Below are 15,529 nucleotides of genomic sequence, written 5' to 3' on the forward strand. Positions count from 1 at the left end.
GTAAAATGGCCCACGACAGTATGACTAAGATCATGGAACAACCTACTTTCTAAACAATAACCCCCCTCCCCTTCTTTACCTTACGGAAATCAGGGCAAAAGTCAAATCAAACTTTGAAACCATGGCGTCCACTTTACTGTGTCGGGTGTCGTCAATATTTAAAACTGATTTAACCTTGCCGTTGAAGAGTCTTGTCTACAGACGGGTAAACATTGCCACCGAGATTAATGCAATAATTCACAAATCTTATTAAAAACTCTAATGTGATGTGTAAGTTAGCTAGCTGCTAGTTTAGCAGCAGGTTGTTGTTAGTTGGCTAGCTAATTGTTAGGTGTGCTTCTATGGGAAAGCTGTGCAGCGGCTTAAACATAATTTCCGACGTTGACAGACATTTGTTCCAGTGTTCTGCTACAGATAAATTGCTAAGAAGTGTAGGGACAGTTGACGATATGACCACTTTTGTGATGTTCATGCAAGAGCACATACTAAAGTAAATACTAAACCTGTGTAGGCGGCTTGCTGTGTGTTCTCACAGCCAGACATGTAAGCATCTCAACCTTTCACCCAGTCCCCTCTCCACTGGGAATGTGAGTACCCACGCTGTTGGAAGAGTAGAGTGCAGTGTATCAGTGGTGTTTATCAATATAAGTAATTGCTCTTACTAATGCATTTGTTTGACAGGAAAGACAACTAGTTTTTAATTCAATGGCCTCTATGCTACTTGTAGATGTGCAAGTTCAATTATAGCACAAGTTCTTATATAGCGCAGGAGAACAGCAAGCCTGTGGGTTTTTTAAACAGAAAAAGCAGCATCTCATGGCACAACGCCTCTCCCTGTGTGACCGAACAGTACTTGTGTGTATTTACTGACATGTATGTGTAACTGATAGATGCACACACACATGTTAATGTGTTTTTCCAAGTCTTTTTTTTTGTCTGTAATGTCTTTTTCTTTGTGTCGGACCCCAGTAAGACTAGATGTCACCATTGGTGTCGGCTAATGGGGATCCTAAATAAATCAAATCAAAATCTCTGACTCGCAACATCCCTTTCAGCTGGTTCATTAATATGAGTTTTTTTTTGTTGTGTGTTATCCCATTTACTCTCCTTAAACAGTTGTTCAGCAGTGGGACCAGGGCATTGAGTGAGACTGGACCCTCCCAGGCTAAATTCTTTCCTGCAAATGAGGGATCAATGCTGCTCCCTGGGACTTACAAAGGCAAAGTGGCCTTTATCACAGGAGGAGGAACGGGGTTGGGAAAAGGCATGACCACAACACTTTCAGCGCTAGGGGCAGAGTGTGTCATCGCTAGCAGGTAAGTGGAAACTTGGTAGTCAGTCGGGCTATAAATCCCAACACCACTTCTGCCTTCTTGCACTCACAAATTAGAAAGTGACACATTTTTGTTGTAATTTCTAGAAAACTGGATGTTTTGAAAAAGACTGCAGAGGAAATTACAGCTCAGACAGGAAATAAGGTACTACTACTGATCAGTTACCCACATTGAATGCATTCATTATCCAAGAGTTGTAGATACTGATAAGTCAGTATGAACTCTGCTTTAAGTTGTGTTTGATACTTCAAGACTCTATCTGCAGGTCCATGCTGTGCAGTGTGATGTTAGAGACCCCAAGTCAATTGAAGCTGCTGTGGACCAACTGGTAGAGGTTGCTGGTCTCCCTGATGTACGTAGGTACAGATCAAGGATGTTTTGTCTGAAAAGTGGTATGCTTCGCTGTTCTAGATGTACTGGCCAGTAATACTCCAATTGCTTGGTAAATATCATCCTCCTCTCTTGTTCCTTTAGGTGGTGATCAACAACGCTGCAGGGAACTTCATCTCCCCGTCAGAGAAGCTGTCTGCCAACGCATGGAGGACCATCACAGACATCGTCCTGAACGGCACGGCCTTCGTCACCCTGGAACTGGGCAAGAGGCTGATACTGGCCGAGAAGGGTAAACACCAGAGCTATCTGATGGAGCCCATAAGCACAGATCTAGGATCAGCTTTCCCTCCCCATTTATTTGTGTTGTAATGTGTAGTGCTGCCAACAGGGGGCAGTAAAGATTCACCATTTGCCTACAACTCCTGTACATTTGATCCTTAGTAGTATAACAAGTGAGGATCAACCCAGAACATTGGTGTGGATGCATGTGCACCATGTCTATCTGTTTTCTATTTTAAGTGTGTAATATTGACAGTGATTGAGCCTCAATATGAAATGCTTGAGCACTTTTCCATTCAGTTGGTCATAGTCCAGCATCCCTCCCCTTGTCCACTGCCCTTTTGCCCTAGGCTCCTCTTGGCTTTGCGTGCATGCACCCTCTCATTCCTTCAAATCAAATCAAAATCAAATGTATTTATATAGCCCTTCTCAAAGTGCTGTACAGAAACCCAGCCTAAAAACCCAAACAGCAAGCAATGCAGGTGTAGAAGCACGGTGGCTAGGAAAAACTCCATAGAAAGGCCAAAACCTAGGAAGAAACCTAGAGGAACCAGGCTATGTGGGGTGGCCAGTCCTCTTCTGGCTGTGCCGGGTGGAGATTATAACAGAACATGGCCAAGTTGTTGAAATGTTCATAAATGACCAGCATGGTCAAATAATAATCACAGGCAGAACAGTTGAAACTGGAGCAGCAGCACGGCCAGGTGGACTGGGGACAGCAAGGAGTCATCATGTCAGGTAGTCCTGAGGCATGGTCCTAGGGCTCAGGTCCTCTGAGAGAGAGAAAGTTAGAGAGAGCATACTTAAATTCACACAGGACACCGGATAGGACAGGAGAAGTACTCCAGATATAACAAACTGACCCTAGCCCCCCGACACAAACTACTGCAGCATAAATACTGGAGGCTGAGACAGGAGGGGTCAGGAGACACTGTGGCCCCATCCGAGGACACCCCCGGACAGGGCCAAACAGGAAGGATATAACCCCACCCACTTTGCCAAAGCACAGCCCCCACACCACTAGAGGGATATCTTCAACCACCAACTTACCATCCTGAGGCATTCCTTATCGTCCTCTCTTTTTTTTCTTCTCCTTTCTCTGCTGTCTCTGGTCAAAGAGAAAATTATATGTAATGGGAGGATAGGAAAAGCCTCTCATGCGATGTTGTGCCATATTTATAATATGTGTGTGTCTGCGTGCGCGTGTGTGCGTGGATAAGCTTTAATATTCATGTGAATATCCCAGCCCTTCTCTGATTACTGTGGCTTTTCCATCTGCCCTCAACACTGCAATTAGGCAAATCACAATTAAGCAATTACCTTGAAGTACAAAGACAAAAACATGCCATCACACTAGGGGCACTATTCAATCTGAACTGATGTTTTCCAAAACAGCCATTCTTCCAACAGTGCAAGAAAGCATATTTGAATTGATACCCAGGTGTCTGTTCTTCGTTCACACTATTAGGATTATTCTATTGCAGGGGTGCGCAATCTTTTTGTCTCGAGGGCCACATTGGGATTTTGAAATTTAACGGAGGGCCGCACATTTTTTTTATTTGATCGATTTGTTCTTCAAAATCAATTTGTGAGCCTAAAATAAGAATTTTCCCTTCCCTGTTTTAGCGGCTACATAAATCTAAATGTGCTTTTATCGCAGTACAATAACATTGCTTTGTCTTCTCACCTGGCAGCTTGGCTCCAGGCTTTGATTAAATAGTCTCACAGACACAATATTTATTCTGCTAGCATCTCCTTCCACTACTCCTCTGACTTCTTGATGTTCCATGTATGTGTAGTAGCGTCGTTTGTTTTATCAATCTAAAGGTACCCTGACTCGTTAAATCTATTGCAGTGTAATCTGGCCCACAACAGCCACCATGTTTTATGAGCTTTAGTGTGCTGCATATAAAAGCCTATAGAACTGTACAATGACTAACCGCTTCTCTCAGTTCATTGGAGGAACAAGTCAGCCTATGACAGTCTAATGAAGAGATGGATGAATTGGTCTAAACTGGAATCAGTTGTAAATTATAGGGATGTACATGATAACACATATTGCTGGGCATATACTGTGCATATATTACAGTTGGAAATATTTTTGTTTCTTTGTGGTATTTATGTACATTGTGTTTGTAGGTGCTGCGTTTCTGGCCATCACCACCATCTATGCAGAGACCGGCTCTGGATTTGTGGTTCCTAGCGCGGCTGCCAAGGCAGGAGTGGAAACTCTGTGCATGTAGGTATTTCAAAGGAGGCACTACCATAAAACCTATCAGGACCTGTTTCCCTGTCCTAAACCATCCCTATCACTATTGCACCCACCACACGTAGACATCCACACTGGCCTCATTTGAAAAGATTTGGCTCTCTCACTCATCAAACGCCTTATGAACACTAATGCATTTTTAAAGAGAAGCAATCATTAGCATAACGAAGGTCCAGGAACATTTAATTAACATTAAAGTGTCTCTCTCTCCCGATCCCCTCCAGTAGAATGTAGACAATAATAAAGACGGGTGGGCTCTGTGCGTGTACCTTGTTCTTTCACACGTGTGAATCCAATAGTGTGTGTGAGAACCCAACTTAAATCCTGAATGGGACCGACACCTTTCATGTGAAGACAGGGATGCTCTTATCAAATGAAGAATACACCTTCTTAATGAACCTCTGAGGGCTTTTACCGAAGGAAAGATCCCACTCAATATTAGTCCCTTTCAATTCCATGGAAGGAGTTAATGACACTGAAAGGTTTCCCCATAAACCCAGGGGACTGGGAATGATAGATGGGGGAACTATTTGTGTCTCTCACAATCACGTCCCTTTTGTACCTTGATATGTTTGACGTCCTATACAAGTGACCGCAGTGTGTGTGTGTGCGGGTTCCAGACTAGCTGGAATGCCATTTAAGGTTACGCTTGAATCCAAAATAAAGGAAACACTTGAGTAAATGAGGGATAAAGTCTATTGAAAGCAGGTTGCTCACCCAGGTGTGTTTACTGAGATAATTAAGCAATTAACATCCCATCATGCTTAGGGGTCATGCATAAAAATGCCTGGTTGTTCAGTGACGTTGAAAGAGGGGTCTCAAAGGAGCATACTACATGTATAGTGGCATACTGGAGAGTTACCTATAGCTGGTGTTTTTTTCTGTGTGAATGAGCGCTATTATCTGATAATGCCCCCCCCCCATATGAAATCGCTCACACCAAAAAAGTGACCCCTCTATTTTGTAAAGGCAGCAGCAGCCAAATTTCATGCTCATTTATTGCGCCCGGCATCTCAGGGGAGAGCTAGCCTATTTTTAGATCCTATTCTTTCATTACAGTTTTTTGTGCGGAGGGTTTCAAGAAACTAGAGGGAATGAATCAATTCAACAAGCACCACCCTCGGCGCCTCTCGCTATAATGTTCCCAGAATGACATGGAATGACTAAAGCACTCCTGGCATCTACTTTTTGGCACCCCAGCTTTTTCTGTATGAATAGTTGAGATGTATTTTGTTTTTAGGTGCAGCTAGTTACCCTCCAATCATATTAGACTCAGACTGAAGGCCCCATTATGAGTGACTACCTATGAGAATATTTAGGAGGTAGTGCCTCACTCCTATACCCAAGTCTAAACAGATTCCTTGAGCCTGCACTAGGCCATCTTTATTACTACATGCAGTAGTGGTAGTTCTTTGTCTTTTTCTTCTTTTTTTCCTGTGTGTGTATTGTATGTATATGTAAACAAACGACTGTTTGTTTCTCAGGTCTCTGGCTGCGGAGTGGGGGAGGTACGGCTTGAGGTTTAATGTCATCCAGCCAGGACCAATCAGAACCAAGGTAACAGACACAACTCTGGCATGAAACTTTACAAATATACTGTGTTGATATATTTTTTTTAAAATAATAAAATGGCTTAAATCTTGCCCTTTCTGGTTTTATCTTGGCTTGTAAATGTGTAATTAGCTATGTTTTATGACCTCTTCTCTTTGTGTAGGGGGCCTTCAGTCGTCTCGATCCCACGGGCATGTTTGAGAAGGCCATGATCGGCAGGATACCCGTGGGCAGGCTGGGCACGCCCGGAGAGATTGCCAACCTGGCAGCCTACCTGTGCAGTGACTATGCCTGCTGGGTGTCTGGAGCGGTAAGAGAATGTGTGTCTGTCTTGATAGGCTAAGCAGGCAGTGGAGACCAATCACTATGTTAGCTGGATGCCTGCCTTGCAGAATGGGTATCTGGAAATTGCAGATTGCAGTAAGTCCTTCACTGTAAATGACATTCCAAGTGCACTAGGATTAGGCGATGTAGGTATAGGATGGACTATAGCTAAGGGGAAAATGATGACTCAACATCCACATATACCATGTTATTTTCTTCAGTTGTGCCCATTCTCTTCTATTTGCAGATCATTCGGATGGACGGTGGAGAGTATGTCTCCATGGCAGGAGAATTCAATGATCTAAGGAGGGTATGTGCTGCAACTAACTTTGCAAACCCTGTTCCACTGTCAAGACCGGAACTTTAACACAAAAAAATCATATGAACATAGAATGATAATTTGATAGCATTGCTACCTTTTGCATAATCTCTGTTCTGTTATGCAACTAGCTATTGATTCCGTAACAAGATTGCAAGTGAGCTGTTTCTGGTTGAGGAAATCGGCCACATTTTATGACAGATGTTAGTTTATGGATATGTGGGTCAGGTTGTGCTAGTTTTAACTTGCTGTGTTGTGTGTGTCAGGTCACTAAGGAGCAGTGGGCTATGATGGAGACCATGATCAGGGGCACCAAGGGATCCTAAGAAGTCAAGATGGGAACACGATACTTCCTGGGCAGCAGGTAGCCTAGTGGTTAGAGTGTTGGACTAGTAACTGAAAGGTTGCAAGATTGAATCCCTGAGCTGACAAGGTAAAAATCTGTCGTTCTGCCCCTGAACAAGGCAGTTAACCCACTGTTCCTAGGCCGTCATTGAAAATAAGAATTTGTTCTTAGCTGACTTGCTTAGTTAATTAAAGGTTAAAAAAAGTATATTTACTAACTCTCTACCACTGTTAATGCTCCAGGGAAACACAGATACTGTACACACAGACAATCTTTCCCTCTATTTCTGACCTAAAACAGAGATTATACCATGTCAGGGAATATGGCTACAGGATCGACACACACACACACAGCCTTCTCTACAAACACCATTCTCACACACTCACTTAACCTCAAGCCTTATTTCTCATTGCCTAATGGACAAATCGACAGGATGGGGACAGTAGGGCAGCATTTGAAGAGAAAATGGCTTCATCAGGAGGCCAACTATTTAGAGGAGGTTTGACCTCATCTTTTCGTTCTCACTCGGTCTGAGATTCTACTGGCTACAGCACTCCCTGGATGAAACTGGCTTCTTGTTGGTTGAAAAACCTGTCTGTTCCTACGATTGACTTGGTATTTTGCTAGTAACATTTATCATTTGTTTTTACAATGATGCCTTGAAAAGAATCAATTCTGTTCTTTTTCAAAAAACATGTTTCAATGGCCTATCTAAGTTGACGTCCAGTAATGCTATTCATTGCTGTTAAGTGTTTGTCTTGTGCTCTGTGTGTACAATACGTGAGCTTTACATGAATATGTCTGTGTGGAGTATGTTGAATAAAAGACAGTAGACCTTTTATATCTCTCTGACGCATTCTTTTAAAATTCTCAGCCACCTAATACTTCCGGCGCCGACAGAGATGGCCGCCTCGCTTCGCGTTCCTAGGAAACTATGCAGTTTTTTGTTTTTTTACGTGTTATTTCTTACATTAGTACCCCAGGTCATCTTAGGTTTCATTACATACAGTCGAGAAGAACTACTGAATATAAGATCAGCGTCAACTCACCATCAGTACGACCAAGAATATGTTTTCCGCGAAGCGGATCCTGTGTTCTGCCTTACAAACAGGACAACGGAATGGATCGCATGCAGCGACCCAAGGAAACGACTCCGAAAAAGAGGGAAACGTAGCGGTCTTCTGGTCAGACTCAGCACAAGGGCACATCACGCACCACTCCCCACCATTCTTCTTGCCAATGTCCAGTCTCTTGACAACAAGGTTGATGAAATCCGAGCAAGGGTAGCATTCCAGAGGGACATCAGAGACTGCAACGTTCTCTGCTTCACGGAAACATGGCTTACTGGGAAGACGCTATCCGATGCGGTGCAGCCAACGGGTTTCTCCACGCATAGCGCCGACAGAAACAAACATCTTTCTGGTAAGAAGAGTGGCGGGGGCGTATGCCTCATGACTAATGAGACATGGTGTGATGAAGGAAACATACAGGAACTCAAATCCTTCTGTTCACCTGATTTAGAATTCCTCACAATCAAATGTAGACCGCATTATCTTCCAAGAGAATTCACTTCGATTATAATCACAGCCGTATATATCCCCCCCCAAGCAGACACATCGATGGCTCTGAACTAACTTTATTTAACTCTTTGCAAACTGGAAACCATTTATCCGGAGGCTGCATTCATTGTAGCTGGGGATTTTAACAAAGCTAATCTGAAAACAAGACTCCCTAAATTTTATCAGCATATCGATTGCGCAACCAGGGGTGGTAAAACCTTGGATCATTGTTACTCTAACTTCCGCGACGCATATAAGGCCCTGCCCCGCCCCCTTTCGGAAAAGCTGACCACGACTCCATTTTGTTGATCCCTGCCTACAGGCAGAAACTTAAACAAGAGGCTCCCACGCTGAGGTCTGTCCAACGCTGGTCAGACCAAGCTGACTCCACACTCCAAGACTGCTTCCATCACGTGGACTGGGACATGTTTCGTATTGCGTCAGATAAAAATATTGACGAATACGCTGATTCGGTGTGCGAGTTCATTAGAACGTGCGTTGAAGATGTCGTTCCCATAGCAACGATAAAAACATTCCCTAACCAGAAACCGTGGATTGATGGCAGCATTCGCGTGAAACTGAAAGCGCGAACCACTGCTTTTAATCAGGGCAAGGTGTCTGGCAACATGACCGAATACAAACAGTGCAGCTATTCCCTCCGCAAGGCTATTAAACAAGCTAAGCGTCAGTACAGAGACAAAGTAGAATCTCAATTCAACGGCTCAGACACAAGAGGCATGTGGCAGGGTCTACAGTCAATTACGGACTACAAGAAGAAACCCAGCCCAGTCACGGACCAGGATGTCTTGCTCCCAGGCAGACTAAATAACTTTTTGCCCGCTTTGAGGACAATACAGTGCCACTGACACGGCCTGCAATGAAAACATGCGGTCTCTCCTTCACTGCAGCCGAGGTGAGTAAGACATTTAAACGTGTTAACCCTCGCAAGGCTGCAGGCCCAGACGGCATCCCCAGCCGCGCCTCAGAGCATGCGCAGACCAGCTGGCCGGTGTGTTTACGGACATATTCAATCAATCCCTATACCAGTCTGCTGTTCCCACATGCTTCAAGAGGGCCACCATTGTTCCTGTTCCCAAGAAAGCTAAGGTAACTGAGCTAAACGACTACCGCCCCCGTAGCACTCACTTCCGTCATCATGAAGTGCTTTGAGAGACTAGTCAAGGACCATATCACCTCCACCCTACCTGACACCCTAGACCCACTCCAATTTGCTTACCGCCCAAATAGGTCCACAGACGATGCAATCTCAACCACACTGCACACTGCCCTAACCCACCTGGACAAGAGGAATACCTATGTGAGAATGCTATTCATCGACTACAGCTCGGCATTCAACACCATAGTACCCTCCAAGCTCGTCATCAAGCTCGAGACCCTGGGTCTCGACCCCGCCCTGTGCAACTGGGTACTGGACTTCCTGACGGGCCGCCCCCAGGTGGTGAGGGTAGGCAACAACATCTCCTCCCCGCTGATCCTCAACACGGGGCCCCACAAGGGTGCGTTCTGAGCCCTCTCCTGTACTCCCTGTTCACCCACGACTGCGTGGCCACGCACGCCTCCAACTCAATCAATCAAGTTTGCGGACGACACAACAGTGGTAGGCTTGATTACCAACAACGACGAGACGGCCTACAGGGAGGAGGTGAGGGCCCTCGGAGTGTGGTGTCAGGAAAATAACCTCACACTCAACGTCAACAAAACTAAGGAGATGATTGTGGACTTCAGGAAACAGCAGAGGGAACACCCCCTATCCACATCGATGGAACAGTAGTGGAGAGGGTAGCAAGTTTTAAGTTCCTCGGCATACACATCACAGACAAACTGAATTGGTCCACTCACACTGACAGCGTTGTGAAGAAGGCGCAGCAGCGCCTCTTCAACCTCAGGAGGCTGAAGAAATTCTGGCTTGTCACCAAAAGCACTCACAAACTTCTACAGATGCACAATCGAGAGCATCCTGGCGGGCTGTATCACCGCCTGGTACGGCAACTGCTCCGCCCTCAACCGTAAGGCTCTCCAGAGGGTAGTGAGGTCTGCACAACGCATCACCGGGGCAAACTACCTGCCCTCCAGGACACCTACACCACCCGATGTTACAGGAAGGCCATAAAGATCATCAAGGACATCAACCACCCGAACCACTGCCTGTTCACCCCGCTATCATCCAGAAGGCGAGGTCAGTACAGGTGCATCAAAGCTGGGACCGAGAGACTGAAAAACAGCTTCTATCTCAAGGCCATCAGACTGTTAAACAGCCACCACTAACATTGAGTGGCTGTTGCCAACACACTGTCATTGACACTGACCCAACTCCAGCCACTTTAATAATGGGAATTGATGGGAAATGATGTAAATATATCACTAGCCACTTTAAACAATGCTACCTTATATAATGTTACTTACCCTACATTATTCATCTCATATGCATACGTATATCCTGTACTCTACATCATCGACTGCATCCTTATGTAATACATGTATCACTAGCCACTTTAACTATGCCACTTTGTTTACTTTGTCTACATACTCATCTCATATGTATATACTGTACTCGATACCATCTACTGTATGCTGCTCTGTACCATCACTCATTCATATATCCTTATGTACATATTCTTTATCCCCTTACACTGTGTATAAGACAGTAGTTTTGGAATTGTTAGTTAGATTACTTGTTGGTTATCACTGCATTGTCGGAACTAGAAGCACAAGCATTTCGCTACACTCGCATTAACATCTGCTAACCATGTGTATGTGACAAATACATTTTGATTTGATTTGACATGGAGCGTTAGATGGATTGACTCTATTCATTCACTCCCAAGCTGCTCTATCATTATTTTAGTTACTCTGACAAATCAATAGTCTAAATGCTGACATAGGCTTGTATGGATCTAATACACTGCTAAGCTGTTAGAAATAAATAACCTGAATGAGCTGTCCTTGGTCAGAAGTGCGATTTGTAGCAAATGAAAGCTTGTCGAATGCATAATCATTGATGAACCGTTTCAATTGTTCATAAATGTGTTTTTAATATTCTTTGAAGTAATCACTGATGTGCCAAGGCTTCATTGGTGAAAGTAAAAAGATGGAAACATCCTTCACGCATCCAATCGCATACCGATTGGTTACTTCAGGGAAGGACGTGATGTATTTTGACAACGTTGGAATTGGACCTAAGCCTTTTAATGGTGCACCATACGTGACGCTAAATGAAAATGTAGCCAAATGTGAAGTAGCCCATGTCTCATTGTTAGGCATAGTTGTCTTACTGTGATGGGTAGGCATTGTGCCAGTGAGCTTCTCTACAGAGGAACAGAGAGAACCCCACTCCCTCCCATCTCTATTTGTATTGTGCAAGTCACACTACTGCTGTCTTTCATACTCTCCATTTCCTCCCTTTTCTACTTCCCCCTTCTTCCTTACCTCACTTTACCTCCTTTAACTCTTTCCCTTTCACCCCTCTTCCCCCTCTGTCTGAACCCCCTCCCCCACTCATCCTTACATTTTCTATTTTATTTTCCTCCCTTCCTGTATTCATTAGAGCAGTGGAGCCACAAAGCCTTCTCTTACAGTTGGAGCGTGGTGGATTTTCACTGTTCTGCCACCAGACCTTGTCCTCCTCCACTGAACAGAGGGCGCTGGACAGTGTCTGATGCCATAGGACAAGCACAACGGAGGAAACATCCTTTCAATCCAACACAAAACACCAGTTCACTGACCCTCCTGCTAAATCTGTGTGTATGTGTCTCACAGTGTTGGGATATATCCAGGATAAACACTATTACTCTGATTGTGGTGTCAGCAACACTTAGCTGAGAAAATGAAATGTGGTTTATTTACCTATCCTATGAGGTTTGTGGAAATGTCCAATTGAAAAGAACGACAATTTCATCTGGTTATTCCTTTGTCATCTTTAATTGTGTTGAACCAGTGTCCAATTTGTTTGCAGATTCTCCTTTGGCCATGCTTTTAAGGTCAGGGGTATGCCTGTTCTGTGTCGAGGGAAACAGGCATCAACGTATAGAGTGGAACAGTACCTTGCTTTTATTAATTACAATTAGCTCTCCCATAATGCAGCCTGTTCCCCTCTTCCTACTTCATACCCCTACCTTTTCACGTCCCAGAGTTCCGTTAGGCACATACAGAAACACACAGACACACACTTCACACCGGCTACATTTAACCTTTATTTAACTAGGCAAGTACGTACTGCAGCTAACCTCAGATAAGCCATCGCTATACCTTTACCAACTCGGCGAGAGATGCCAGCAGCTGCCCAATTAGGATATAAAATCATCCTGCTGTCTAAACTCTCACTGCATAATGCATGGGGTACAGAGGACTGAGCAATGCCTCCACTCAGTGCAGGGATTTCTAAGGTTAATGCTTCTGTCTGTCATAAAGCAGCATGTAACTTCAAGTGCCTCTGTGTCTACAGACATCTCCTGTCCTGGGCACCAGACTGTTTCTGCATTCAGCAACGCTGCATTGTTGCAAGGACAAGTTGGCCAAAGCAGAAACAGATTTGCACACAGGTTAAGGAAGTTCCATCTGAAGTGTCCTCACCTCCCCCTGTAAGCACATCCCTCCAGTGCTGTTCAACCTCCACTGGCTCCCAATATGCTCACGCATTGACTTTAAAATCCTGGTTCACAGCTACCAAGCTATCCACAACTGCGGAGCCAAGTACCTGTCTGACCTCATTCTACCCTCCTACCCCACACACACCTTTCGAACCTCCAGGTCCGTACTTGTTCAGCAGCGCCCCACTGCAGACAAACATTTATGGGTGACCGGGTCTTTCAGTATTGCAGCTCCCCGACTGTGGAACTTAGTCAATGTCAGGGCTGTAGAGTCTCTCGTTTAAGGCACAGATAACTGCTGTTCAGAATAGCTTTCAAATACCTATGTTAATTCTGTTCTCCTGTCCATCAGATCTGACGACACCTTTATATAACTTTATACAGTGGGGCAAAAAAGTATTTAGTCAGCCACCAATTGTGCAAGTTCTCCCACTTAAAAAGATGAGAGAGGCCTGTAATTTTCATCATAGGTACACTTCAACTATGACAGACAAAATGAGGGAAAAAATCCAGAAAATCACATTGTATGATTTTTAATGAATTTATTTGCAAATTATGGTGGAAAATAAGTATTTGGTCACCTACAAACAAGCAAGATTTCTGGCTCTCACAGACCTGTAACTTCTTCTTTAAGAGGCTCCTCTGTCCTCCACTCGTTACCTGTATTAATGGCACCTGTTTGAACATGTTATCAGTATAAAAAACACCTGTTCACAACCTCAAACAGTCACACTCCAAACTCCACTAAGGCCAAGACCAAAGAGCTGTCAAAGGACACCAGAAACAAAATTGTAGACCTGCACCAGGCTGGGAAGACTGAATCTGCAATAGGTAAGCAGCTTGGTTTGAAGAAATCAACTGTGGGAGCAATTATTAGGAAATGGAAGACATACAAGACCACTGATAATCTCCCTCGATCTGGGGCTCCACGCAAGATCTCACCCTGTGGGGTCAAAATGATCACAAGAACGGTGAGCAAAAATCCCAGAACCACACGGGGGGACCTAGTGAATGACCTGCAGAGAGCTGGGACCAAAGTAACAAAGCCTACCATCAGTAACACACTACGCCGCCAGGGACTCAAATCCTGCAGTGCCAGACGTGTCCCCCTGCTTAAGCCAGTACATGTCCAGGCCCGTCTGAAGTTTGCTAGAGAGCATTTGGATGATCCAGAAGAAGATTGGGAGAATGTCATATGGTCAGATGAAACCAAAATAGAACTTTTTGGTAAAAACTCAACTCGTCGTGTTTGGAGGACAAAGAATGCAGAGTTGCATCCAAAGAACACCATACCTACTGTGAAGCATGGGGGTGGAAACATCATGCTTTGGGGCTGTTTTTCTGCAAAGGGACCAGGACGACTGATCCGGGTAAAGGAAAGAATGAATGGGGCCATGTATCGTGAGATTTTGAGTGAAAACCTCCTTCCACCAGCAAGGGCATTGAAGATGAACCGTGGCTGGGTCTTTCAGCATGACAATGATCCCAAACACACCGCCCGGGCAATGAAGGAGTGGCTTCGTAAGAAGCATTTCAAGGTCCTGGAGTGGCCTAGCCAGTCTCCAGATCTCAACCCCATAGAAAATCTTTGGAGAGAGTTGAAAGTCCGTGTTGCCCAGCAACAGCCCCAAAACATCACTGCTCTAGAGGAGATCTGCATGGAGGAATGGGCCAAAATACCAGCAACAGTGTGTGAAAACCTTGTGAAGACTTACAGAAAACGTTTGACCTCTGTCATTGCCAACAAAGGGTATATAACAAAGTATTGAGATAAACTTTTGTAATTGACCAAATACTTATTTTCCACCATCATTTGCAAATAAATTCATTAAAAATCCTACAATGTGATTTTCTGGATTTTTTTTCTCATTTTGTCTGTCATAGTTGAAGTGTACCTATGATACATTTACAGGCCATCTCTCATCTTTTTAAGTAACTTTTTTGCCCCACTGTGTGTGTGTGTGTGTATATATATAATATATACACACACACACTGAGTATAACAAACATTAGGAACACCTTCCTAATATTAAGTTGCAACTTGCACCCCCCTCTTTAACCCTCAGAACAGCCTCAATTCGTCAGGGCTTGAACTCTACAAGGTATGCTGGCCCATGTTGACTCCAATGCATCCCACAGTTGTGTCAAGTTGGCTGGATGTCCTTTGGGTGGTGGACCATTCTTGATACACACAGGAACTGTTGAGCGTGAAAAATCCAGCAGCGTTGCAGTTGACACAAAGCGGCATGCCTGGCACCTACTAACATTCCCTGTTCGAAGGCACTTCAATCTTTTGTCTTGCCCGTTCACCCTCTGAATGGCACACATACCCAATCCATGTCTCAAGGATTAAAAATCCTTCTTAAATCTGTCTCCTCCCCTTCATCTACACTGATTGAACTGAATTTAACAAGTGACATCAATAAGGGATCACAGCTTTTACCTCGATTCACCTAGTCAGTCTACGTCAAGGAAAGAGCTGGTGTTCTTAATGTTTTGTACGCTCTGTATATATAAACTTTTTTTGTTATTTTCTTCAGCGCTTTTCATATTAAATTTATTATTATTATGTTTCATCCATATCATTCTTGACATTGTCAAATCCCCC

The 15,529-nt window shown here is 44.2% G+C and overlaps 1 protein-coding gene across 1 annotated transcript; it reads left to right on the forward strand.

Annotated features, from left to right (window-relative positions):
• The first annotated feature begins 86 nt into the window (after nt 1–86).
• decr1 (2,4-dienoyl CoA reductase 1, mitochondrial) lies at nt 87–6,836 on the forward strand. The gene is made up of 10 exons (XM_029679561.2): nt 87–205; nt 1,117–1,316; nt 1,421–1,478; nt 1,600–1,686; nt 1,809–1,956; nt 4,086–4,185; nt 5,700–5,772; nt 5,930–6,076; nt 6,338–6,400; nt 6,676–6,836. Exons 1-10 carry the CDS (start codon nt 122–124, stop codon nt 6,733–6,735), a joined length of 1,020 nt encoding a protein of 339 aa, XP_029535421.1. The 5' UTR covers nt 87–121; the 3' UTR covers nt 6,736–6,836.
• The last annotated feature ends 8,693 nt before the right edge of the window (nt 6,837–15,529 follow it).

The sequence above is a fragment of the Oncorhynchus nerka genome, linkage group LG14 (genome assembly GCF_034236695.1).
Source record: "Oncorhynchus nerka isolate Pitt River linkage group LG14, Oner_Uvic_2.0, whole genome shotgun sequence".
In the NCBI taxonomy this organism is placed as follows: Eukaryota; Metazoa; Chordata; class Actinopteri; order Salmoniformes; family Salmonidae; genus Oncorhynchus; species Oncorhynchus nerka.

Coding starts and splice junctions, on each gene's coding strand:
- decr1 (XM_029679561.2), top strand. CDS start 122: ATGGCGTCCACTTTACTGTGTCGGGTGTCGTCAATATTTAAAACTGAT. Junction 206..1,116: donor AGAGTCTTGTCTACAGACGG/GTAAACATTGCC, acceptor CTCCTTAAACAG/TTGTTCAGCAGTGGGACCAG. Junction 4,186..5,699: donor GGAGTGGAAACTCTGTGCAT/GTAGGTATTTCA, acceptor TTTGTTTCTCAG/GTCTCTGGCTGCGGAGTGGG.